Genomic DNA, 22,830 nt, shown 5'->3' with positions numbered 1-22,830 from the left:
AATCGGCAAAGCTCGCGTTACACGGCGATCAAGGTGAAAGGGAAAAAAAAGCATGGTTTCTGGGAGAGGGGGTGTTGTCGTACTGCTCTCGACTTTTCATTTTCATATGAGCTTAATGGCTGCTGCTGTGGACCTTAGTGATTCGGACGGATCGGTGACTGTCACGCTGCTTGCATAATTAAAGCATTCCCGTATGCAGACACCTAATGCCAGTTCTTTTGTTTGATTTGTATCCCCGCCCAGACTACTATGCGCTGCTGTAGCAGCACAATAGACGAGTATCCTTCTCCATGATGGATACCCCGACGAAATGGATAACTTCGATGATTGATCGCCTCTTGAGCTCCTATCTGAATAAATCGTCGATCAAAATCCCTTTTGAGAACGATCAGAGCAACCTCCGCTTCCGCACCGATGTCGTTAAGAGCGTTCTGGTGAACAGTGTGAGCCCACCTTCCCCTTCCTAAATTCCGCAGCACTAACAAGAAACTCTTCCGGTAGTGTACGGAAGACCGCCACTTTAACAAACTCAATGTAACCGACTCGGATGCCCAAATCGAAGCGATCTTTTCCAGAGAGGCGCTGGAGGACTATCAGAAGAGATACCCACAGCATCCGTTCAGCAAAGAGGAGGTACGGGGATACCGTGTTCAGCTGGAGGACTTTGAGCTGGTCTTAGAGTATACCACGGCAACCCCGAAGGTCCATCTCTATGTCCAACGTTTCAAGGTAGAATGGGGCTCGGCCAGGGTCAAGACACCCCCAAAGGGGAAGACCCTTCGGAAACATCCGGTTTATAAGTTGATGCAAGATGCGTCCAGAGACGCCAAGCAATCTCTGCAGCATATAATGGCGCCTGCACCTCGACGTAATGATTCTTTCTCTTCGCAGACCCATCAAACGTTCCAGATGCCTGCCTCGCAGAATGGCTTCATGTCCCAGGTTTATCCAGCTCCTCAGGCTCAGGCTATGCAGCATCCGCCTCGCCCGGACAGAGATGCCAGGGTCTCTACTCTACTTGCAATGCTAGATCAGCGTGCTGGGACTAATATTCCATCGGATCAACTGGGACGCGTACCTTCCCTCCCTCCGATTCCGAATCACCAGCATGGAATTGCGGTACCTGCAGCAATGGCAAACATACCATCCGCCAGGTACTATACTGCAGAGCCTGCCAGGGTCAATATAGACATCGCGCCCTTGCCCTCTACCGTGCCGAGTGCAGCCGCGCAACCCGTCCCGCGCCCATCGAGCAATCAGTTCCTTCGGTTGGCTTCGCAGCCTCCTCTCGCCAAGGACAGCGTATCTCTGTCCAGAGTATCAAGGAACTCTGCGCCACCAAATAGTGAATTTGAAGCGGAGCGACTGCCACAGCTAGCAGGTTTGTCTCAAAAAGGCACAGAGAAACAAACTAGTCCCCCACTGCAGATGATCCAACAATCTCACAGGGCTGTAGCCAAGGAGAAGCAGCCGCTGGAGAAACTGGGACTTTGCCTTGAAGACCCCTGGAAGGACTTGACGCGGATTGAGGAACGGGATATTCGTATACCCAAGGACCAACAGAATTTACTAGGGTTATATAAGCGCCGCTGGATACCACCTCTACCCGGGGAAAGCAAACCACAAGGCCACGTACCACCTCGTCTACTTGCTCAGTGGAACACTATTGTGACGCGAAGAAGCCGGGCCGCTAGCGAAAGGTCACTGGAAAAAGCAACACCGGAAGCGCTTCCATTAGAACGGCCTTCACTTGGTCCTCCCAGCCCTACCCCTCGAGCCGATTCAGACTCAGAAGGCGAACCTTTGACGTCGCAGTGGTCAGAAAGCTCCCCTGAACAGACTATGCGTCGACGTCCGGCTCTGCCTGAAGACAGTAGCCCTATAAGAGGGAGCCCGCGCAGGCTAGGGCGCAATGTACCGGTGGCAGATAGACCCAAAGTGCAAGCTGATCGTCTGACCGAGGAGTCTATTCCAGAATCCGATCAGCGTGCTCTAAGCACGATATCTGAGAAACCGGGGGGCATTGCTGGCAGGGCCAAAACAGATATACATCCTGCTAGGCGAAGCATCCCAGTCCGAGCCCAAAGTCTACGAGATGACTCGGATGGCGACAGCGATGACTCCATGATGGATACCTCTGTGCCCTGTCCACTAGGGGTTGAATTATTTCAGTCGCAGTTTTTCACTCAGTCGGAGCGGGAGATAACCAGCTCAGGTCCGTCTCTTCCTGCACCCGCTACACAGGATCAGGTGCAGGTCGTTGATACTCCCGAGACAAACCTTGGACGGTTCCGCCATTCTCAGCCCGAACTGAGTAGCAAAGCCCCGGGAATGCAGCCCTTTAGTACCCAGTCACCCAGTGTAGACAAATCTTCGTCTCAGTCACGAATTCTGAATTCAGTTGGGAGTAGCACCGACAAAGGGTCTTCCTCTCAGGTCCTTTCAAATGATCAATCGCGGGGCACTAACGCGGAAATCCGGGTAGACATTGCAGGGACACAGATGAGCAATCAAGACCTGTCAACGCAGGACCCAACACCCGGTTCTACCGCGGATATGGTTCTAGATTCAAGTGCCCCAAGACTGCGTGAAGCGAGTGTGATCATGGAAGTCGCAATGCCCTCATCTCTACCGCTCGAGACCAGTGGTCAAAAAGGAGCCAGCTCCAAATTCCTGGCACAGAGATCGTCAAACAGGCATTCCGTGGGAGTGGTCTCGAAACGGCCTGCGTCTGCTCTCGAAGACGAGGCAAGTGGCCCATCCAAACGACCTCGAACGCAGCCGCCTGAGACAGCTCATGAACCAGCTTCCAGCGCATTGCATCCACAGAGTGCCCGCAATCCCGCTGATAGCTGGGAAGCTCAGCAGACTTATGGCAAGTTCTGTCGTAACTATCCAAACTATACTGGCGACTTTCATCACTTCACCAAGCTTTGCTCTAAGCTTCAGGCTGTGCGAGCTAAGGGCCACCTGCAACGGTCGTTTCTATGGGATGACTTCATTATCAAGCATCTCGAAGAGTTTCCTGGCTATATACAGCAAAACCAGATGTCAGAATCCAAGTCCATGGATTACGAGGACTATTTTGCATCTACGTTTTCCCGACCTGTTTACAAGAAGCGAAGCCTGACAGCGCAGGGTATTGCAATTGCAGCAGCACAGTATGACCCAGCCAGGAAGGAGCCTGCTCCTGCACATGCTTCGCCAAGCAGGCCAGACACTTCGTTCACCGGCAGCCTTGTGGACCGCTTCACTAATCTGCATGCTCACTCTTTCGAGCTAGGAAGTCAGGCCACCTTATCCGACACTGACATGGATATATCGTCTGTAATGTCGTCGCCCACTCCACATCGCCAGCCCCAGTCCGTCGTCCAGGATGGGGCTTGGAATACGACACGCCATACAGAGCAAAAGCTCCCCGAGGAAGATGCGTCTTCTGACCTTGCGTCAGCAGAGCGGCTCATAATACCTACAAGCTCGGCTAGCGCTTATGAGTCTGCCCTGGAATATGCCCCCATACACGAAGATATTACTGTCTTCGAGAAGGGGGAGTCCTTGGAGTCTAGTGGCCTAGAAAGTGGGGAGATACCTGAGGCAGCGACACCAACTCCAGGCAACCAAGTTTCAGCGTTTGAGACTGCGCAGCACGAACAGCACACTGGGGAGCATTACATGGATGATCGAGATCCCGCTCCAACATCAGCGGACCCAACTACCGTGGTTGAGTCCGAGCAGCACGCTTCGCAAGTCGAGGAAAGTTCGATGGCTGATCGCGACGCCACTCCAACACCCGCGGAACCGATGACAGTGGCTGAATCCGAGCAGCCCGCTTCGCAAGCCGAGGACAATTTGATGGCCGATCGGGACGCCACTCCAACACCCGCGGAACCGATGACAGTGGCTGAATTCGAGCAGCCCGCTTCGCAAGCCGAGGACAATTTGATGGCGGATCGGGACGCCACTCCAACACCAGCGGAGCCAGTCCCTGTGGTTGAGTCCGAGCAGCATGCTTCGCAAGTCGAGGACAGATCGATGGCCGATCGCGACGTCACGCCAATACTAGCTGAGCAAATCCTCGCTGTTCAGTCTCAACAGCATGCTTTGCAAGCCGAGGACAGCTTGATGGCCGATCGCGATGCCACTCCAGCACCAGCGGAGTCAGTCCCTGTGGTTGAGTCCGAGCAGCATGCTTCGCAAGTCGAGGACAGCTTGATGGCCGATCACGATGTCACTCCAACACCAGCGGAGCTAATCCTCGCTGTTCAGTCTCAGCATGAATCGCAAACTAAGAGTCAGACTGTAGCTGACCAAGCTGCTGAGACGACAGTGTCCGAGCATGTGGTGATCAGCCAAGTAGACGAGCTTGAAGGCAACCAAGATTTTTCAATGGGCGAGCCGGAAAGCCCGGATAGATCGATCATGGAAGATGCTAACAATATGGTTGGCCAAGAGTCGGAACCGGTGGCCCCAGAAGAAAACCTGGAAGTGATCAGTGCAATGAACGCAGCACCTTCAGTGCTTGAGGCGCATGCCAAGGTACCTGCTGAAAACACCTACGCCGCCGTCAATCAAGGGGCAGAAGAAACGGACACAGGAGAACACCCGTCATCAGTGATTACAGCTAGGGAAGTTACTCTGGAAGAACAGAACGAGTTGATTGTGGAAGACATACATGACACAGTCGGCCAGGAAGCCGAGGATATTGACTCAGCGGAGCACCTTCAACCCGTCGCTGCGGTGGACCAAGCAGGACCTATGGCCGCGGGGGAACAAAGTCAAACTCAATCCCACGGCACACCTGACCAAGAAAGCCAAGATGTCGATATGACAGTAGAAAGTCAACAGTCGTCGATTTTAAACACGCTAGATCGTGATGTCCATGGAACTGCGCCATTGGACTTAGCAGAACAGTCACAGGCCATTCTTGCAGAGGACCAGGCTAGGTCTCCCGAACCAGAAGAGCATAATGAGTCGACGGGGCAGCACTTGCCATATAATGCAGCAGGGGAGCTAAATAACTCCGAGTCGGAAGAACAAGATGCGCCGATTAATCAAGACACTTCCACGGTCGATCACAGAAGTCGGGCCTCCGAAGAACGGGGAGAACACGACCAATCGGTCATCCAAGACATCCAAGACTCATTTGGTCAAGAAAATGGAGCCATGGACTCAGCAGGAACCCTGCATTCTATTGTTGCAGAGGATGGGGTAGTGCCCGCCCAGCCGGAAGTGCAAGAGGCGCCCTTTGCTGGAGGCACCAATGATGTGCCTGCCCAAGAGGTGGATGCAATAAATTTGGCTGAGCTAGACACTGTTGTTGCAGGAGATAAAACAGTATCTGCCAAGCAACCTCTGTTAGAACAATCGGAGCCCTCGGACGCGGAGACTGAGAGCGCGGACGAAGATCTGCATTCAGCTCTTGCAGTGGATGAAGCTGTATCTGCCAGGCAACCTCTGGTAGAACAACCGGAGCCCTCGGACGCTGAAACTGAGAGCGCGGACGAGGCGCCGCGCTACCCCATGGTTGCGGTCGAAGTGAGATCCGTTGGAAATGGTTCAGTTAAGTCAGAAGAGCTCTTCGATGCTGATGTGGAGAGCGATGTTGAGCAGGTGCACTCTGTTCTTGTAGAAGATGAAGCCAGCGCTGCCGACCTAGCTTTGCCAGATCCAGCAGAGCACTCAGACATTGATATGGAGAGCGATACCGAGATTCTGCCCTTTGTCCTGGCGAAGCACGCAGCCAGCTCGGCCGAACACGCTCTAGTAGAACCGGCCGAGCACTCAGATATTGTTATGGAGAGCGAAGTAGAGCTGCTGCTCTTCGACGATACAGACGACAAAGCTAGCTCAACCGAGCAGGCACCAGTATCTCCAGAAATACACTCCGAGATCGAGACTGCGGGCCCAGCCGATCCCAACGCGACGACCGAGTCCGAGTCCGAGGAGGACGAAGAAAACGATGATTCCATTGGGGAACACCACGAGACCGCCAGCATCGAACTAGGCGACGAACCGCCGTCCCCGCCGCCTACTACTCGACCGCCAGCGCAGCCCGAGACCGTATCCGAGGCGGAGAGTGACACTGATGATGATGATGAGATTAACGAGAATTGGTTCCTGTCCCTCCGCCATCTTCGTCCGACAGCACCGGTCTGGTCGGACGACCCCAACACCCCTTTCAAGCAGTGGGTTCGAGCCGACCAGGCGATTCTGAGCGAGCGTGACCGCCGCGGCGGGGCCTACCTTCCTGTCGATGCGAAAGGGGTGATTCAACGACCGGGCTATCGATAACTTTTCATTTCCGGGGACTTATCTTCTACTTTTCTTTTCGGGGTCTATCTCTTACTCATCTTTTCCTTTCGGTGTACATCATTACGTGGGACTTATTTGTTATTCTGCTGATAAAAAGCGGGCGACATGAACTAGATGATTATCCTCCGATTCGATGAGAGAGTTGAGAGCGGTTCAAGTTCGGATAAGGATCCAGGTTGATGACTACTACATATTGTATTCTATCGAAATGCTGCTGGTGCGCATCGCATAATGATACCCAAATTGTACTTGGGCCGTGGATACTACTACCTAGTACTCCATAAGCAAGGCCATGATCGATCATGGTCTGGCCGCTTGCCGGATTCCAATTCCGGATTTTGATGCGGTGCGGAAGGTCCGTGCGCAAGGCATCCATAATGATGTAAGCGGGAAGTCCCACTCTGCGCCGGAACAGCTGTAAATCCCCTTCCGTAAGTTCCGTTGCCAGCTCCCCCGGGCGCCTTCTCCATCTTTCCTTTTCTCCCCATCTCACCTTCATCCTCTCACTTGGCAACATCCACCCCACATAAAGGAAGTATCTGCTGCTTGCTGTTCTCGCCGCCAGGCCTGCCATTCCTGTGGTTTCATAGGACTCTCTGATTTCATTTATTGACTTCAGATTGGGCACGCTCTCGTGACCAGGCCGCAAGACGCTTTTACTCCCTTTATGCCTCTTATTCTCGTTGTTGATTTTATGCACGTATTATGAGTCAGGGCTGCTCACTTGCTTTTCAAAGCCTGGGTGGGAAAGGGTAAACTCGATTCTTCGAGGGTTTTCGTCTCCAATCTGATTTATCTTGCAACGACAGCACCATGACCGATTCAGCATCGACAAATCCGCCGTGGGCCACACGCGTGAAGGCCGTTCTGGTCTCTTCATCCACTCGCGAGAATCCCTCTGTTGCTGGTTTTCGTCTTGCCTATGATAAAATCACTAACCAAGGATGCATTTCTCTCAGTATCAGGGCAAATCTAACGAATCGTCCGAGCGGTGAAGAAGATACGCTGATATTGAGAATCCCTCCCGAGTCAGTCAAGACATGTAACCTAATCTCAGCAAGCGACGAAACACTTTGTTCCGACTATTTTGCTTCGAAGCTTCCGACAAGAGTGAAAAACATTCGAGACGTCTCAACACTGACACTGGAACTTAATCGGGCGCCCGCGGAGGGGACGGTTCTTTGCTCATCTGAGATGTCGTCTCTACCCCCTGCGACTCATGGGGACTGGAATTTCGCTTCCTTTGCAAGGATTTGTGAATTCGCTTCTCTACGTATCCACTTTGCCGCGCGACAATTCGTGGGTGGTGAACTCGGGATCTTGAAGACTTTCGTCCGTGGCCTTGAGACAAGAAGCCTTAAAGCAGTATCTTTTGATGACTCTCGCCAAGGTCTGGTCGAGAGAGTCTGGAAGGACCTGGATGTGTCGCTTGAGCGACCGCCAGATTATGAGGAGCCTGCGCCCGAGCAGGTCAAGCAAGTGGATCCACCCCCATATAATGAGGAACCCAAGTCAGCGCATGTAGGCGGGAAACGGGCCCGAGGTATTCTATCATCTAGTAGTCCTTTGTACTTTAAACCTTGTACAACAGCGTTGTTGATCATACGTATATAGACCACTCTTTAATACCGTCATCCGAGGATGACAGACGAAAGAGACCACTCTTTACCTCCCCGGAACCGCCCTGCTGTCCCACCGAAGTCAATACGCCCAGTACTCTCCCTCCTTCACCGGCCTCAATCCGGCCCACCGACTTTACACGTCGTTCCTCTCCAAGCCGTACAGAGCGTGACACACTTGCACGTCTTGAACATATGCTCAGTGGTGCTTCCACTGACCTGATCCGCAAACTATTGGTTCGATTAGCAAGTCGATGCCTACAGGATACACCTGGAGATCCCGAGAATCATCTGCTGTCTGACTCCGAGAAATTTCCTTCTGCCCGGGTGGAAGCCATGGAACACCGCCTCGAACGCATCGTCGAGGAGAAGATCAAGCGTTTCATCGAACCACACATCCTCGACGCGATCATCGATAGCGCTGTAAGCGAGTGCCGGGACCAGTTCCTGGATGAATGCCACCTTCACGAGACCGAGTTTCGCGACCAGGTGGAGGACGGAAACACCGAGGTCCGCATTACCGCCAACGACTGCATGAAGGAAATGGAAGAACAAGCCCAACGGCATCTGGACGAAATCAAAGAGCAAGCGCAGCAGTATTTGCATAAGATCGAGGACCAGGGAATCGAGGCGGAGATATCCGTGGAGAAAAAGGTCGCGAAATTAAAGCATGAGTTGAACATGTCGGCGCCGTCTCTGCCTGATCGCGAGTCAAGGCCTAGCCAGGAACTTGGCCCCAAGGGTAGGCGCAGCTCTATCTAGTGCTTTGGGTAGAATCGCAAAATCCCATCTCTCGTTTCTATTCTGCCAGAGTATCGAAGGGATGTCCGAAGCACTGAGGTTGATGAAGTCAAGGCTAACGTTATGGGGAACTTACTGGCTGCTCCCTGCAGTTCCCGCCAATCATGCTACTCGGTAAGGGATCTTCATTGCCGCACTAAGGGGCCGGCCATGCAGAAGTCTTACTGTCCCTTGCGGTTTAGCGTGTCTGCTTGCCCCCATTCTAGATGCTCTCCTTGTGGAGATTATTTGTACTTCGGCCACAGCCATCCGAGAACATCTTATCGCCGGAAACGTCGACCGCCGATGAAGTTGTCCGCCCTACACCAACTCAATAAGCCTGAGTCCTGAGACATCTCTCGGTTGCATCGAGGCAGAGAACAGAGCAAAGAATACTCTGTAAGCACACTATATCATGCTTCCAGGGAAATCCTCTGTGCTGAGCCTGCTCACAGCTGCCGCACCTTCTATATGCGACATGCACTTTGACCCACAATAGTAGCTGTAGTATCTGAACTTAACATAAGAGAAGAAGAAGGCCCTGCGGGCCTGCGCTCTGAGTTAATTAAATATGTAGTGCTATTGATGCCTGAGGCAACAGTGAACAGTCACATGACAGGCTATCAAGGAAGCCTGTCACCGAGAATTCCAAACCGGAATGCATGGAATATGCCCAGTGAAGGATAGTATGTTCAATACTCGAGAAGACACATTAGTAACAAGACCAGACAACCATACTTCAGGGCATGGGCCACTTCACATATCCCGGCTCTTGCTCCAGACGACCTTCCCGCACCAGGTTGTCAAACGTCCAGTCGCAATGGCAGCCAAGGAGACTAATGTTCTGCAAAGCACGGGCAATGAGTTGTTAGTTACCCTGAATCATGAAAGCACCACACGATTGCCGAAGCCAAAAAAGGCCGAAAATCAGTCGTCGAGGGGAATAAAAACCTACCTCGAGATGGAAATCCGCATGCCCATGTAACGCACCGACTTGTCTCCAAGTATTCACCGTGTCCGCCAACAGAGAGAACTTCCCACTGCTGACCCACGTAGCCGTGGAGCGACCTCGATCGTATCGGAACCAATGGCCGGTGTCGTGGGCAGGCGACGGATGACTCTCCGTGGCCGCCTCGGTGTGGAGATGGGCCATCCCAGGGGGATATAGCTGGGGGATGGCCTGCAGAAACATAGTCTTCAGAGTAGGCATATGCTGGGCCGCTTGGCCGGCTGCTCGATGGAGGTCGTTGAGGAGATCCGCCGGCTTACTCCGAAAGGCGTCGGGGTACCGGTCTTGGGGAGCCGGAGTTCGGGGGTCCTCCCTTGTTCCACACTCGTAGACATCTTCCCGCTGAGACGAACTATACGGTTGACAGCGGGGGTCCTTCTCGAACAGCCACTGTCCTGATGGCGTCACCGCTTGGTAGACGAGTTTCAATGAGGTGAGCCGTGGCCATCGGGGCGGTGCTGAATAAGGGTGGTGCAGCGGCGGCCAGAAGAATTCAGGGCCGATCATAATCTTGTCAAGCTCGACGGTCACCAGCTGCTGCGTCAGATGGTTGAGAGCAAGGCTGAGCGGGTCAGCCCAAGGCTCCGACCGCCTCAAAGGGGGGAAATGTCCATCTGCTGGAGGAAGTCCCGGATATTCTAAACAAAGGTGTTGAATAGTGCTTGGCCAGTTCGATACGGTGAGGGCAAATTCTAACAAACGCGAGTTTTTGATTTCAGCCTAAGTAAATCATCGCGGTCAGAATAAGGTAGTACAGTACCATTCCGGAGTTGATCCCGCAGCTTTGGATCTTTTCGTTCATTGTCTGACAGGCTTGCATGAACTATCTGCGCCCCAGGAAGCCGCGATAACAACTTGGAGACTGTCGCTGGGGCGATCGTACGATGACCACGGCATGTAACTATAAATTGCGTCACGCAGCTGAGCTCGGGCAATATAGCCGGATTTGTTATCAACTCCAGGTAGGATTGATAGAATCTCCAGTCTAACCAGTCCTTCTTAGGGAATTTGCGGCCCCATCGCCGACGAGCCATACGTTTTTTTTCATCAGGCTCGGCACCACAATCGCTAGAAGATCTGGCACGTATATTCAGCGAAAGTCCTGCAACATCCTCTTCAGCCCATGTACTCAGAATATCCCAGAAAGAGACTATGGTCTGGGTGAAGGCCTCATTGTTTTTCTGGCGATCTATTTGGCTTTCCAACTGGGTCCGTGCAGCAATCTCGTAGGCAGGAAGCAGAATGTACAGATCCAGATAACGAATCAAGCAGCGCCGGTGTGAACTAGAAGAGATAATCCGTTTGAAGTCACCCAACCGGTCAGAAGTTAGAAGAAGATGGGAGAAGGTCTGCTTCTCAATCAGCACCTGCCATTTTCTACAGACACTGGCATAAGAAGCTAAAGAGGCTGAGCCTAATTGTGTCAGAATCGAAGAGAGGATTTCGGAGGGCAAAGCACTGATTTCAGTCATGATTGTTTTGAACCTCCAATCTTGTACATTGGCACGTGTTTGTGGTCCATCGGGATGGAGGTTTCTCGGTCACCCGTGACCAATCAGAGCTAACTTATCTGGTAAGCGGTTAAGCCCGCCTGAGGTGCTCTTTGGGACTACCTGATTAGGTACCTAGGTAGCCTATTGAAGGTAATGAATCGGAGTTGGGTTTGCTCGCTGCCAATCGTGGATACAAGGACTTTTATATCCACAAGAGTTTGATAGGCTACTACAAGGGGTAACTACCTGTCAGTGCATGATGGTAATGAACATGGGAGTAGAGGTTAATGCTCGTCGAGCGATGCTTCATGCAGTTTTTCGATTGCATCTCCCAAGTCCACAGCAATTCACCTCCCATCTAGACACCGGTCTGAATCCAAACCTTCCACTCAGTCCGCTGGTTCTCCCGACCCATGCACTGCTCCACTTTCGAGCCACCATCGGTTGCATAGTAGATTGTGCCTGTCTTGGCTCCCCCGACCCAGGTATCGCCGCCAAAGTTCTCGTTGGTCCAGTGGATCTTCTCTTCCTTTTCAAGCGGCGAGTAACAATACGCACACACTTTTTCATCGCGCACCTCTTCCGGACCATACACAATGGCTACAATTTCCACCGTCGACTCGGCGGGATCGGGCATGGGCCACTCACTCGACAGACGCTTTTCTTGATGCATGAGGACTCGATATGTTAGCATCCGCTTTCAAATGGCTCAGCGACTTCAGTACACTATTCAACAGTAATCAGTATATCAATGAAGAATAGAGTAGATGTTGGGATTTGAGCAAATCACATACCTAGCATACGGATCGGGTGAGATCTGACCCAGTGTATCTCAGCCTGGAGTGCTCCCCCGCCTCCTGTAGGATGGCCTCATCTTTTGGCATGCATATATACTGCTCCACCACTTCATCAAGCACATACGACCACAGGGTGTGGAAAATAGGGCTTCCCGTCCGCTCAGCCGTACTCAAGCCACACGCCGGGAGGTTAGTAGTTGGGTGGGTGACCACCAGCGAATCCCTTCTGTTGTATGTTTTTGTCTTTTTTTTTTGGCAAGCACTTCACTTGCTTGTCGAACTTGGTCAGGTAGATTAGTAGAAGATGTAAACTTGCATTGATGCGGGTGTGTCTAGATATTCCATGATCAATTAAGAAGATGGCCGAACCCCCGAGTATTCGAAGGTGTAACAATCTCCCCAGACCCAGCTGGGTGACATACGCACATATAAGAAGACAGCAAGTTTTGTTCAACTTTCGAGCCAGGCAATCCAAGCATAAAGGATAGCATTGGGGCTTGAGGATAGCTAGCAACAAATTATTCATTACATTTGATGGTCATAACAGACAGATTCTTCTTAAGACTAATCAGCCGCATCATCTAGCATGTTCTTCCAATATTGCAATGTTAACCCCTGGTTGTCGACCCGTTCGTCGCTCGGACCAGCAAACGGTAGGAGCATCTTCACCGTGGAAGCGTGGGCTCTATCTCTCGCGCATCGCAGGGCTGTTCTTTTCTTGGCATCGACAATTGAAGCATCAGTTACCTTCAACAGATATGCCATTATCTCGTCAAATCCTCTTTCCGCAACACAATGCAATGCTGTTTGGCCAGAATAATCGAGTGTATTCGGGTCACTTCCATGTTCAAGCAGTAGTAAGACTATATCCTTCTGGTTTTGTTCACTCGCCCAATGGAGGGCTATTCTATCCAAGTCTCGTTCTGGAATATTGACATCTACCCCACTCATGATCAACAATTTGACGGCAGACCATGCACCTGACTGAGCAATATTGGCGAGACGTTCACCCAGATTGCATAGAGAAGGCGTTCCTTCCGGATATGTTTCATTAGCGGCAGTCGCAAGGTCGTTTATCACTTCAGCATTAAAGTGCAACGATGTGGCAATATGAAGAGGTGTTTCACCGTGACAATTTGGCAAGGTGATGTCAGCACCGGCGCTCATAAGAAACCTCATGATATTGGTGCGCTCTTGTTCTGTTCCATGTAGAGTGTATATTACTCCATTGGGGGGAGACTCGGTGACTGAAGACCACATTTTGGAGCCGCCTCGCGATACAGCAGCTTTATGAAGAGCGGTATCGCCCACATTGTCTTTCAAGTTGACAAGCGCCCCAGCAGAGACAAGAGCCTTGACATTCTTTTCTCGAATGTGCAGAGCAGCAATGTGAAGGGCTGTCTGCCCATCGCAATCTGTCAAATTGACTTCTGACCCGGCACTAATGAGACACTCGATCAGAAGCGGTCCTTCTTCTCCCATCTTTGCAGCCTCATGCAGAGCTGTCGCGCCTTTCTCATCTTTCAAATTCATAAGCGCACTAGCGGAAACAAGAACCTCAACATTCTCTCCTTGACCTACAGACACAGCAATGTGAAGCGCTGTTTGCCCAATGTCATTTGCCAAATTGACGTCCGATTCGACACTAAGGAGATATTCGATCACCTCCGGCCCATCTTCTTTCAGTTGTGCAGCAATATGAAGAGCTGTATCCCCCTTCTTGTCTTTCAGGTGGACTTCCGCCCCTGAAGCCACAAGGTCCTTCACCATTTGCAATCTGCTTTTGGCATCAGCATTGTATTGCAGTTCTGATCTTCCGAACCACCATGGCTTATTTATAATTGATAGGATAAGTAATGGAGCTCTCTGTTGAACGCCAATTCTAGTGAAATAGGCGTCGGCTTTGGAATCGTTCAGTGTGTCGTTGATGACTCTAGAGCCCGGGTAGAACGCCTTGTCGACAGACTACAGAAACCCCAACATCTTATCGGCGCAAAGTGCGTGTCGCAAAGCTATTCCAAGGGCAAATCGGGCTTCCAATTCATCGACTTGGTGCATTTTACGAAGCAATGTGAGAGAAACCTGGAACTTCTTTGCTTCGGAAAGTCCATCATCATGAAAGGCCACCCTGAACAAAGCCTCGCCCCAGGCTTTTTTGAAAGCGGGGATCTCAATAAGGATTTCAAGCCATCGATAGCTGGTTACATCGTCCAATGCTGGGAACGAATCAAATTCTTTGGAAGACGTCGCGCGGTTTCTCATCATTGTCAAGTAAAGATACAAGGCAGAGTGTTTGTGCTTCAGCGTCCACGCCAGCTCTGGCTGGTCAGGTTCAATAAAAACAGATAAGTCCTCGACGAATGTCTCGGTTGCTGGAAACCCATAGCTGCCTCTTGAGCTACTCTGGACTTCCAGGTCCCAAGGTCGACTTAAAGGTAGGGACTCATCTTCAATGCACTTGCAGAAGAGAGCCCACATCCCCTGGTCATCTGGTCTAAAGTCCTTCAAATGGAGGAACCAATGGTCTCTGACATAAACAAGAAAGGCACCAATCTGCATCGCGTCTGTTGGACAAGATCCATGGTACTTAGGGTCTCCAAGAGACTCCAGAGTTCTCTCGATATCACGCACGTTGATGTGTGGTGATCGCCTCTTCCAAGACGACTGCAGCTTCCATAACATTCTATTCTTGCGGGAGATGTCAGGATAGACTGAAGATGCGCCAAGGAAGAGAGGATCAATCACGAGCCCTTTCTCAGCCTTCACTAACTGATGACTGAAATTGGTGAAATTCAGATACGTCATGCACAAAAAGCCAAAGTGCTCATTGACTTTTTTGGCGTCAAAATTTGCGGGGTCCTTGTTCTTAGTGGGGAAGAGATGTTCCTTGACACTATGATGAGTGTAATGAACTGTATGCTCTTCGTCATCAATGAATGTCAAACCGAAACATCCACGGACAATCCGATTCATATCATTGGGTAGCCGCTTTGTGTTCAGAGACCTTTCGCCGAGGGAGATGCTTAAAGCTTCCCGGTATTCCTCAATGGTCAGTGGGCGCTTCACAACACCGCAGTATTGAAGCAATTCCATTGCATGGTGGGAACCCTTTCCCTGCTGGATTCGACGAATCTTTGAATCGAAAAGGTCAGCCAAGCCACGCGGAAGGTGGTTCAACGCATCAAGTATGTCTTCATCGCAGTTATTTTCACACAGATCTCTGATACATAGACCTGCCCAAAGAAACCTAAGTGAGATCCGATTAGAGCTTTCAACTTCAACACAATGGCTGGTCCCTGGATATTATACTTACATTCCTTGGGAGCCCTCCAGTAAAGCGTCCGCGATCGTTGTGATAATATCCTCATCTTGAAGGACCAGCTCCCCATCCTCCAAGCAATCATATAGGGTTGCAGCGATGTATCGTTCCATATCGACGTTGAGCTTCCCCTGATCAATCACAACGCGATGCTGTGGCCGGCCCCACTTGAACAAATCCACCTCAAGGCCCGGACGACCCGCACAAATAATCTTCAACGTCCCGACCTTTCCTTGGGAGAGCATCTCCAAAGCCCTTGCCATTTCTCGAATCTGAACCGTCTCACACTCGTCTATTCCATCGAGGACAATATAGTACGTCCGCTCCTTGAGCATTCTCGAGAGGAGGAATTGTACGGTTTCATTCGTGTCCAAACCTTCACAATCGTGCTCAATCGAGAGCAGATCTTCGTGACTGCTGCCCTCAATCAACGAATCAAGCAGCTGGCGACAAATGCTACCGACGATGTTTCGCGCCGAAAGAGATGGCTGATTGTCTGCTTGACAGAAGAAATGCGCAACATAATCATTTTCACGTCGGGCCGAATGTAGAAAAGAGACCACATTAGACATCAGAACTGTCTTCCCCATGCCCATCGTCCCAGAGCACCAAAGGATTGATGACTCTGGACTAGCCTTCCATTCAAGGAATGCGTCGTCATGCAGTAGCCACTCGGCGGTTGATTGGACTCGCTGCTTTAGAACTCGTTTCCAAGGTGGTATGTGGTCGACGGGGGACAGATGCTGTCGGATTTTGATCTTCAAGGACGCCTTTTCTCGCTTTATCTGGTTGATCTGCCACTGCCTCGCCTCTTCTTGGTGGTGTGCTGAATTGCTGAAAAAGTTCAGGGCAGATGACCTGTACGAGGAATTTTCCTTGCTCTCATATTCCAGCAGCATTTTTGCCTCTTGGTTAGCCTTTTTTGAGGCAAGAGAGACCTGCAACATAACCTGCTTCCTGGTTGAAGCTAGTCGCTCCAAGAATGGGCTGAACTCGGACTCGAAAGGACTCCAGATGGAGCAGATGGTCTGCAAGGCTGATCCTCGACGAGACACCTCGATGACCTTGCTACATAGCTCAACTATCACGGCATAGTAGTCACACAATGAACGCTGAAGACCAACATGTCCATGGTAAAGCTGGCCAAATTGTTGGATGGTCGGGCAGGTAATACCGATGTCCTTGATCATGTTGGTAACTTTGTCAAAATAAGAGGCGACGTTGCTGGCCACGGTTATGGCGGTCTTGATTCCACCCCAAATTAAGGCCGCCGTCTCCGGATGGGAGCTGACGAATGTTTCCACAGCCCCCGCAAACTGCTGTGTTGCAGTCAGGAAGGTACATAGTCGAGGGGCGATGCTTCGCCTGGTCTTGCTCGCGTTCTCAGCATCAAGCTGGGCGACAAAAAACAGGACACTCCCCGCATCAGGGACTGTCGTGCTATCTTCGAACTGTTTCCGTTGCTCAGTTGTTAGAACCTGCTTGAAACTGGCTAATGCCTTTGTCAGGGACTCCGTGGGGTCCCCGTCCTGTCGGCTTTTGTTCTCCTTGCGTGGTATTTGAAGGGCCATGTGCGTGGTCAGGAGCAAGCAATAAATGATAATATCTGGCACAGCGACCTCCGATGGGAGTCTCTTTGGTGGTTATTGCTCGAAGCGTGTACTGTCCGACAAAATCGAGAGCGCAAGCACCTGTGGCTTGAGGTGACGAGAAGGCGTCGATGCCAGGCAACCTCATCAGGTCACGCGGTGGCGGTGCATATCTAGCGCCTCACCCCTGCTCTTCGTTGGGCGTTCATCTGAGCTCCTAAAACAGGCCAAAATGCCAATCATGCACCTTTGGGAATTGTGACTGTGACCGAGCGAATAGGATTCCTGAATCAAAGATCTGCTTGGAACCACTCGTCAAAGCCGACACCCAGTTTGATGATATATGATGATGCTCGCTCTCATGCAGCGTTGGCCCGCGTGGGGAACACAACTCGACAATCTATACCATTATTGAAGAAAGTAATCCTCCCAGCCTTGATTTCATCCCTCCTACACGCATGAACGGGCTATGCTTGACCAAAATGTTATCATACTCGTCGGGAGAGGCGTCGAGAAGGGGCAATATGATGCTGACGTGGGCGTCGGTGACAAGCACATCCAGCCGTTCTCCTGTTCGGTTCGCAAGTGTTGACGCAGTGACGAATTGATTCGACAGATATCACTTCCATTTCGACGATTTCGATACCATCGATTCCAGCTGGCGATCTGCCCTTGGCTTGGTTGCACAGCCGACGAAGACGCGGAAGCCCTTCGATTGGAAGACTTTAGCTATGGCTGCTCTGAGGCGTTCATCGCTACATCTGGTGATTATAGCTGTTTTCGACATCCCAGCACTTAGTCGTGATGCGTGGAAATAGTGGTATGCCTCGAGCTGATGGCATTGCTGGACGACAAGGGCAGTAGGAAGTGATGGACGGACACCGACGAAGAAAATCAGCTAGTATGGGGTAGAGTCAAATTGAGAGAGTGAAGCAAGTGGAGGGCTTTTCGGTCGAATGTGACTAACACGGATGGAGACTCACATTAATTAAGTGAAGAGCGCAAGATGCTGGCCCATGGGCTGGTGGATGAACGCCGGGCTAAATCGAATCTGCGCAATTCTGGGTGCCAGGGAGAGGAGGGGGGGTTTATACTCGGTCCGTCGGATTGCGCGCCTTCCTGATTCGGCTCTTTCCGTGCCCCTTCACCAGCATGGTTGTACGATTGGAAGGAACTGACCCGTGAAAGAGAAACCTTCATTGTGATCTTCGTGGCGCGTGCCTAGGGACCGATCCAAACTACATAATAAAGGTATACAAAGTAATCACTGCAGCAAACTGAAAATAAGCTTCTAGCGTTGAAAAAGAACAGACCCAGAAAGTCAGAGATATGCGTCTATCAACTTCCACGAGACACTACTAGACAACTCATGCGATAAGATAAGTTTTAAATTTCCCATCTATAGGTACAAAAACAATGCCGCGGAGCAGCAGGTATCATAAGATAAAAGCAAATGAAGCAATGTACATATCAAAATGAATGTGAGGAGATACGAAGTCTAGAGCGAATCAACTCTCAATTGCAGATGCAGCTTGCATTAACGTCATTAGACCAACATGAGCCCCAATCAACAGTTGAATAAGAGGCTTATTGGTATGTCATCATGATTGTAAGAGGTCATTATCTCCGGGTTCTTTCAACCGAAACGCCGTTTTCCCAAATGTCATTCGATGAATGAAAAGAGCTTTCCGACGCAGCTTAGACGTGACGGAAAGGCTCGTACGCGTTGGTGCGGCCGTTCTGCTGCATGGGAACGTGGCCCGGGGGAGGAGGGGGCGGGTAGGCGGTGTTGGTGTAGGCGGGCTGCTGGGGCTGGCCGTAGGGGCCGAGGGGCTCGTAGGTGTAGGGGGCCTTCTCAGCCGTGACGGCGCGGGCGGTGTTGCGGTGGTTGTAGGGGGAGCGGCCGGAGCAGCAGCAGGTGCTCAGGAGCCAGAACAGGGAGGCACCCAGCGAGAAGGCGACGGCGAGCCAGGTGGCGACATACATGTTCTTGCCCATGTGGCCCTTGACGCCATAGGATTCCAGCTCGGCCTTGAAGACGCCCTTGAGGACGGCGAACAGGGCGGTTGACGTCACGGAGGCGGCTGTCGTAAAGAGGAATGCGACCTGCAGGCGGGTTTGTTAGTGGAGGGTACGGAATGGGAGGAATGCGTCAGAACATACAGCTGAGACGAGAGTGGTCACGCAGCTTCCCCAGCGACTGCAGATGGCGAAGACACCCACGACCAGTTCGACGATGGTGGCGATGAATGCGATGATGTAGGCGATGAACATCCACTTGGAGACGCTCTTGTAGACCTTCAGTTCCTTCTTCACGCTGCTGGAGAGCGCGTTCTCAAGACCGGACTCTTCCAAGTTCCACACCTCCAACGGGTTGAACCAGAATTCAGCTTCGGGCTTCGAGCAGTTGGTCGTCTTGTAGTCGTTGCCGTTGGTGATGTTGCCCGAGCAGTAACCCCACAGACCGACGGTGTAGAAGTCCTGGATGTTGTACTGCTCCTCGATCTCCTCCAATGCGGCCGAAAGGTCGCCATCCGAGACACCGGCGAGATCGCTGATGGCCGAGGTGATTTTCGCGGTCGTCGATGAGGTTCCGTTTGTGATGTTTTGGAGGTTGATCTAGATTGAGGTTAGTCCGGCACATGTAAATGCATGCAGGCGCATGGTATACATACTCTGAAGAAGTAGAGACTATCCAAGGTACTGGAGCTGGATTTGGTACAGCCCAGCCCCACCATGATAATACATATTAAGGAGGCGATGGTGAGGACATATGGGGTGAAGATACAGACAATGCGACCGCCTTTACCCATGGTGCCGATGACTTTTTGAAAGTGTGATGCTGTTTTTGGTATTTGAAAAAACTTGTCCAGGGAAGGTTGAGAGTGGACAAAGTTGGCAGGAAAGTTGAAGAAAGGAAGAGAGTGAGAAAAGGCTGGAGTCAGCGGACAGAGGCTGGGCTTTAAACAAGTAAATAAACGGGTGAGCCGAAGGATCGCCGGGATGATGTAGAGTTGAGAGAGAGAGAGAGAGAGAGGCGCAGTCAGCAGCAAGCAAATAATGCGGATGGTTGGGAGCAAATTTACAGCCAAGTCGATCAGCGGACCAATCACGAGATGTGCCGCACCAACTACGCCACGCTTGTTTCTATTTCGATAATGCAATGTTTAATGTTTCCACCGCAACACGGGACGAGTGGGTCCCTTCACTGCTCTTTTTCTTTGCTTGAGGGCTTTTGACACCGCCAGACCCTCGTGGCGGAGACTCACCAGCCCTACCGCCACGTCAGTTGTGGCTGCGTAAATACGCGTCTTATGGTCTTATGGTCAGTCCATCTTATCAAGATGTACTCCGTAGCAGACCCTGCCATTGTACGAGTACGGATAGCTAGAAACGGACTGCCTGGTTTGGGGGGAGCTCGAACCAACCCCTCCAGCCCCAGCTTTTAGCACAGTCGCAACACGACTGCCAAAGTCAAATATCACAGACGAAGGATCCGAGCCCGCCCCAGAAGGTCAAACTTATCTGATACACAGTGGATCGACTCCAGCGATCATCATGTTGATGAGTTTATTATTCATCGACCTTTCCACTCACATTCCACCAGAAGTTGGACGAGTCAGCCCATTGCCCAAGGCCCAGGAAAAGCAAAACAGGAGTTTTAGGCTTCCCCGTTATCCTCTTGGCAACATTAATCTCAATGGTCACAGATAGACATCAGCATTGTAATCCGGGGAGACGTACGTACCCTCGCTGCAGATTCTGCGTCTAAGCCTCGACACACGCACCTCACGTCTTGGCTTCATCTGCGGCGTTCCATGGAACCCAACAGGAACATTCGCCTGACTAAGCGGGGAGGATATCTCCTGCACAATAAGAGAACTTCAAGGCAGCTCCAAAATTGCGATTTGTTGCAGTAGATACGAAAGCATTCGACTTGGAAACATGGCAACGATGTTATGACAGGAAAGAGTCGTCGAGACCATCAGTGGCTGATCGACAAGCCGGTTACTGCTCCTCCCTCCGGCAAACTTTGGCTGTCACCGGGAAGCTTACGTTGGCTGTCTCAGGCCGATGCCCTGGTTTATTGACTTCTATTCTGGGCACCCCCTCAATTCGATCCGTGGAACTGCACACACATACGCTGTCTTCACGCTCAAAAGTCAAAAGAACCAGCAGAGCTCAACCTTCCCATTGAGCCAGGCTAGAGCATCCATTCAGTAAGGCTGAAAGGGACAGACCATCAGTACGGAGTACAGCTCTCGTCTATGATGTCAATCCCTTACATAACCATTCGCAGGTCAACGCCAAGAACATCCTCGAATATGTACAGCACCTCGTCCTCTACACCACGCAAGCTCACCCCAGATACGGCTCCAGAACGTCCAGCATCCCGCTATAAGCCGGCCCGCTGGGCGGCTCCATGCTGAACATGTAATCCGCCCACCACGGGCCAGCCGCCCACCAAACCGCGCCCTTCCACACGTCCGTGTTGTTGGCCATGTACTCCAGCATCCCCGCGATGGCCGTGCGACAGACATCGTTGGCCCCGCCGGCGTACTCGCCCAGGATGCCCACCTTGCCGTTGTCCTTCAGCCACTGCGTGGCGGCCTGCAGGCGCTCCGCGCCGATCGTCTCCGACACGCAGACGCCGGACGTCCCCGACCCGTCCGAGTCCAGGTACTGGTGCATCTCGTAGACGAGCTTGTCCTGCGGGTCGGTCAGCGCCTTCATGTTGTCGTTGATGTCCGCCCAGGTCCACGCTCCGGACCACGAGTTGCCCTCCGCGAAGATGTACTGAGAGGTGGCGCCGGCGGCCCGGATGCCGTCGATCGCCGCCTGGTTGAGGTCCAGCACCAGGGTTTGGTCCATGGTGTTGTATTCGTTGTCTGTGATGTCAGTACGGACCGCCGGTGGCAGGGGGGTGCTTACTCGTGTCGAAGATGACCAGGTCGTTGTCCTTGAACTGCCCGGCGAGGTTCTGCCAGAAGGTCTGGAAGTCGGCGGTGCTGGAGATGATCTCGTTGTTGCTGGGGCGGTTAGCGACGTTGAATTGCGAGATGAGGAGCTCATCACTCACTATCGTCCATAGTTGTGAGGGTCTACGATGGCATGGACACCCGCAGCCGTGATTGCATTTACCACCTAACCTTATCAGCCTCGATCATCATGGAGTGCTTGCTCGACCCACCGTCGTGAGATTGTTCAGGTAGGCCTCGTCATACGACCCCGTCATCGAGTTCGGGACCAATCTTTCCATCATGAACTGCACGCGGAAGATGTTCATGCCCTTGCTGACGAGAGTCGCGATGGCGGAGGTATCCGGGAAGATGTAGTCGATACCCTGGCCCAGTCAACGAGGTGAGTCTTGTCATGGGAATTCAACGCACCCAAGTTCCCGGAATGGCGGTGCCGAACTCGGCGCCCGACTCATTGGATCCGATCCCTATCGTTATGAGCACTCATCAACTGGGAGTATCTCGGATGGGGACAACATACATTCGAAAACAGAAGCCCGCTTCGTGTGTTCGTGGGTCGGGGCCGCCACTGCACTGCCGGCCGCGGCAGCAGCAACGAGTAGGTTAAGCAGCTTCATGATGCCTGTCGACTGTGCAATCTTGTTGCTTGCGCTCCCAACAACCACAACAGCGTCCGACTTTTATACTTCCATTCCGTGCGGATTCTTCCAAATGTAGAACGGAGCGGTCGACGGACCCTCTACCGTTGCACATCCATCAATACCGCAACCTGACACAACGATCAACGTGTCTGCCTCTATCCAGCTGTGCAGTAGTGCTGGTAGCAACCCGGATCCTCGACGATCATCGGTGCCATTCCCGCCTTGGCATCTGGGCATTTGGCATCAGGGCCGGGCACCCGGGGTGTGAAACAGGCACGGAGATTACCAGGGA

The 22,830-nt window shown here is 51.9% G+C and overlaps 7 protein-coding genes across 7 annotated transcripts, besides 1 other annotated feature; 2 read left to right on the top strand and 5 right to left on the bottom strand.

Moving 5' to 3' along the window:
• Window positions 1-293: 293 nt before the first annotated feature.
• Window positions 294-6,550, top strand: BO66DRAFT_475862 (uncharacterized protein; the record flags this gene model as incomplete). The annotated part of the gene is made up of 2 exons (XM_025653281.1): window positions 294-443; window positions 502-6,550. The coding sequence occupies 2 exons, from the start codon at window positions 294-296 to the stop codon at window positions 6,289-6,291; spliced, it is 5,940 nt and encodes a 1,979-aa protein (XP_025498150.1). The 3' UTR covers window positions 6,292-6,550.
• Window positions 6,551-7,125: 575 nt separating this feature from the next.
• BO66DRAFT_336451 (uncharacterized protein) lies at window positions 7,126-8,693 on the top strand (the record flags this gene model as incomplete). The annotated part of the gene is made up of 2 exons (XM_025644285.1): window positions 7,126-7,855; window positions 8,209-8,693. The coding sequence occupies 2 exons, from the start codon at window positions 7,126-7,128 to the stop codon at window positions 8,691-8,693; spliced, it is 1,215 nt and encodes a 404-aa protein (XP_025498149.1).
• Window positions 8,694-9,196: 503 nt separating this feature from the next.
• BO66DRAFT_464752 (uncharacterized protein) lies at window positions 9,197-11,192 on the bottom strand (the record flags this gene model as incomplete). Its single annotated transcript, XM_025652476.1, has 2 exons — window positions 9,197-10,412; window positions 10,481-11,192. The coding sequence occupies 2 exons, from the start codon at window positions 11,190-11,192 to the stop codon at window positions 9,580-9,582; spliced, it is 1,545 nt and encodes a 514-aa protein (XP_025498148.1). The 3' UTR covers window positions 9,197-9,579.
• An 815-nt stretch (window positions 11,193-12,007) lies between these two features.
• Window positions 12,008-12,232: a sequence feature (Protein overlapping with rRNA (BO66DRAFT_336533, RAH64324.1) was converted to a misc_feature.).
• A 1,200-nt stretch (window positions 12,233-13,432) lies between these two features.
• Window positions 13,433-13,780, bottom strand: BO66DRAFT_336557 (ankyrin repeat domain-containing protein; the record flags this gene model as incomplete). The annotated part of the gene is made up of 1 exon (XM_025644292.1): window positions 13,433-13,780. A coding segment is annotated over one exon (348 nt), but the record flags the coding sequence as incomplete, so codon positions are not given.
• A 195-nt stretch (window positions 13,781-13,975) lies between these two features.
• BO66DRAFT_444101 (uncharacterized protein) lies at window positions 13,976-16,900 on the bottom strand (the record flags this gene model as incomplete). The annotated part of the gene is made up of 2 exons (XM_025651567.1): window positions 13,976-15,257; window positions 15,324-16,900. The coding sequence occupies 2 exons, from the start codon at window positions 16,898-16,900 to the stop codon at window positions 13,976-13,978; spliced, it is 2,859 nt and encodes a 952-aa protein (XP_025498145.1).
• Window positions 16,901-18,288: 1,388 nt separating this feature from the next.
• On the bottom strand, window positions 18,289-19,930 carry BO66DRAFT_396242 (SUR7/PalI family protein). Its single transcript, XM_025648425.1, has 3 exons — window positions 19,594-19,930; window positions 19,082-19,537; window positions 18,289-19,024 (listed from the first exon to the last, which is right to left on the bottom strand). Exons 1-3 carry the CDS (start codon window positions 19,729-19,731, stop codon window positions 18,617-18,619), a joined length of 1,002 nt encoding a protein of 333 aa, XP_025498144.1. The 5' UTR covers window positions 19,732-19,930; the 3' UTR covers window positions 18,289-18,616.
• A 1,347-nt stretch (window positions 19,931-21,277) lies between these two features.
• BO66DRAFT_444099 (glycoside hydrolase family 5 protein) lies at window positions 21,278-22,514 on the bottom strand (the record flags this gene model as incomplete). The annotated part of the gene is made up of 6 exons (XM_025651566.1): window positions 21,278-21,807; window positions 21,851-21,948; window positions 21,999-22,063; window positions 22,110-22,262; window positions 22,309-22,364; window positions 22,418-22,514. 6 exons carry the CDS (start codon window positions 22,512-22,514, stop codon window positions 21,278-21,280), a joined length of 999 nt encoding a protein of 332 aa, XP_025498143.1.
• Between the last annotated feature and the right edge of the window lie 316 nt (window positions 22,515-22,830).

Source organism: Aspergillus aculeatinus, assembly GCF_003184765.1.
Source record: "Aspergillus aculeatinus CBS 121060 unplaced genomic scaffold BO66scaffold_83, whole genome shotgun sequence".
NCBI classification, from domain to species: domain Eukaryota; kingdom Fungi; phylum Ascomycota; class Eurotiomycetes; order Eurotiales; family Aspergillaceae; genus Aspergillus; species Aspergillus aculeatinus.
Note: the sequence above shows the minus strand (reverse complement) of the source record. Positions and strands in the feature narration are given on the sequence as shown.

Excerpts from the sequence above, each read along its gene's own strand:
- BO66DRAFT_396242 (XM_025648425.1), bottom strand. The coding sequence starts at position 19,731 with ATGGGTAAAGGCGGTCGCATTGTCTGTATCTTCACCCCATATGTCCTC. Across the intron at positions 19,538-19,593 it reads ATAGTCTCTACTTCTTCAGA|ATCAACCTCCAAAACATCAC; the intron begins GTATGTATACCA and ends ACCTCAATCTAG. Across the intron at positions 19,025-19,081 it reads TGACCACTCTCGTCTCAGCT|GTCGCATTCCTCTTTACGAC; the intron begins GTATGTTCTGAC and ends ACCCGCCTGCAG.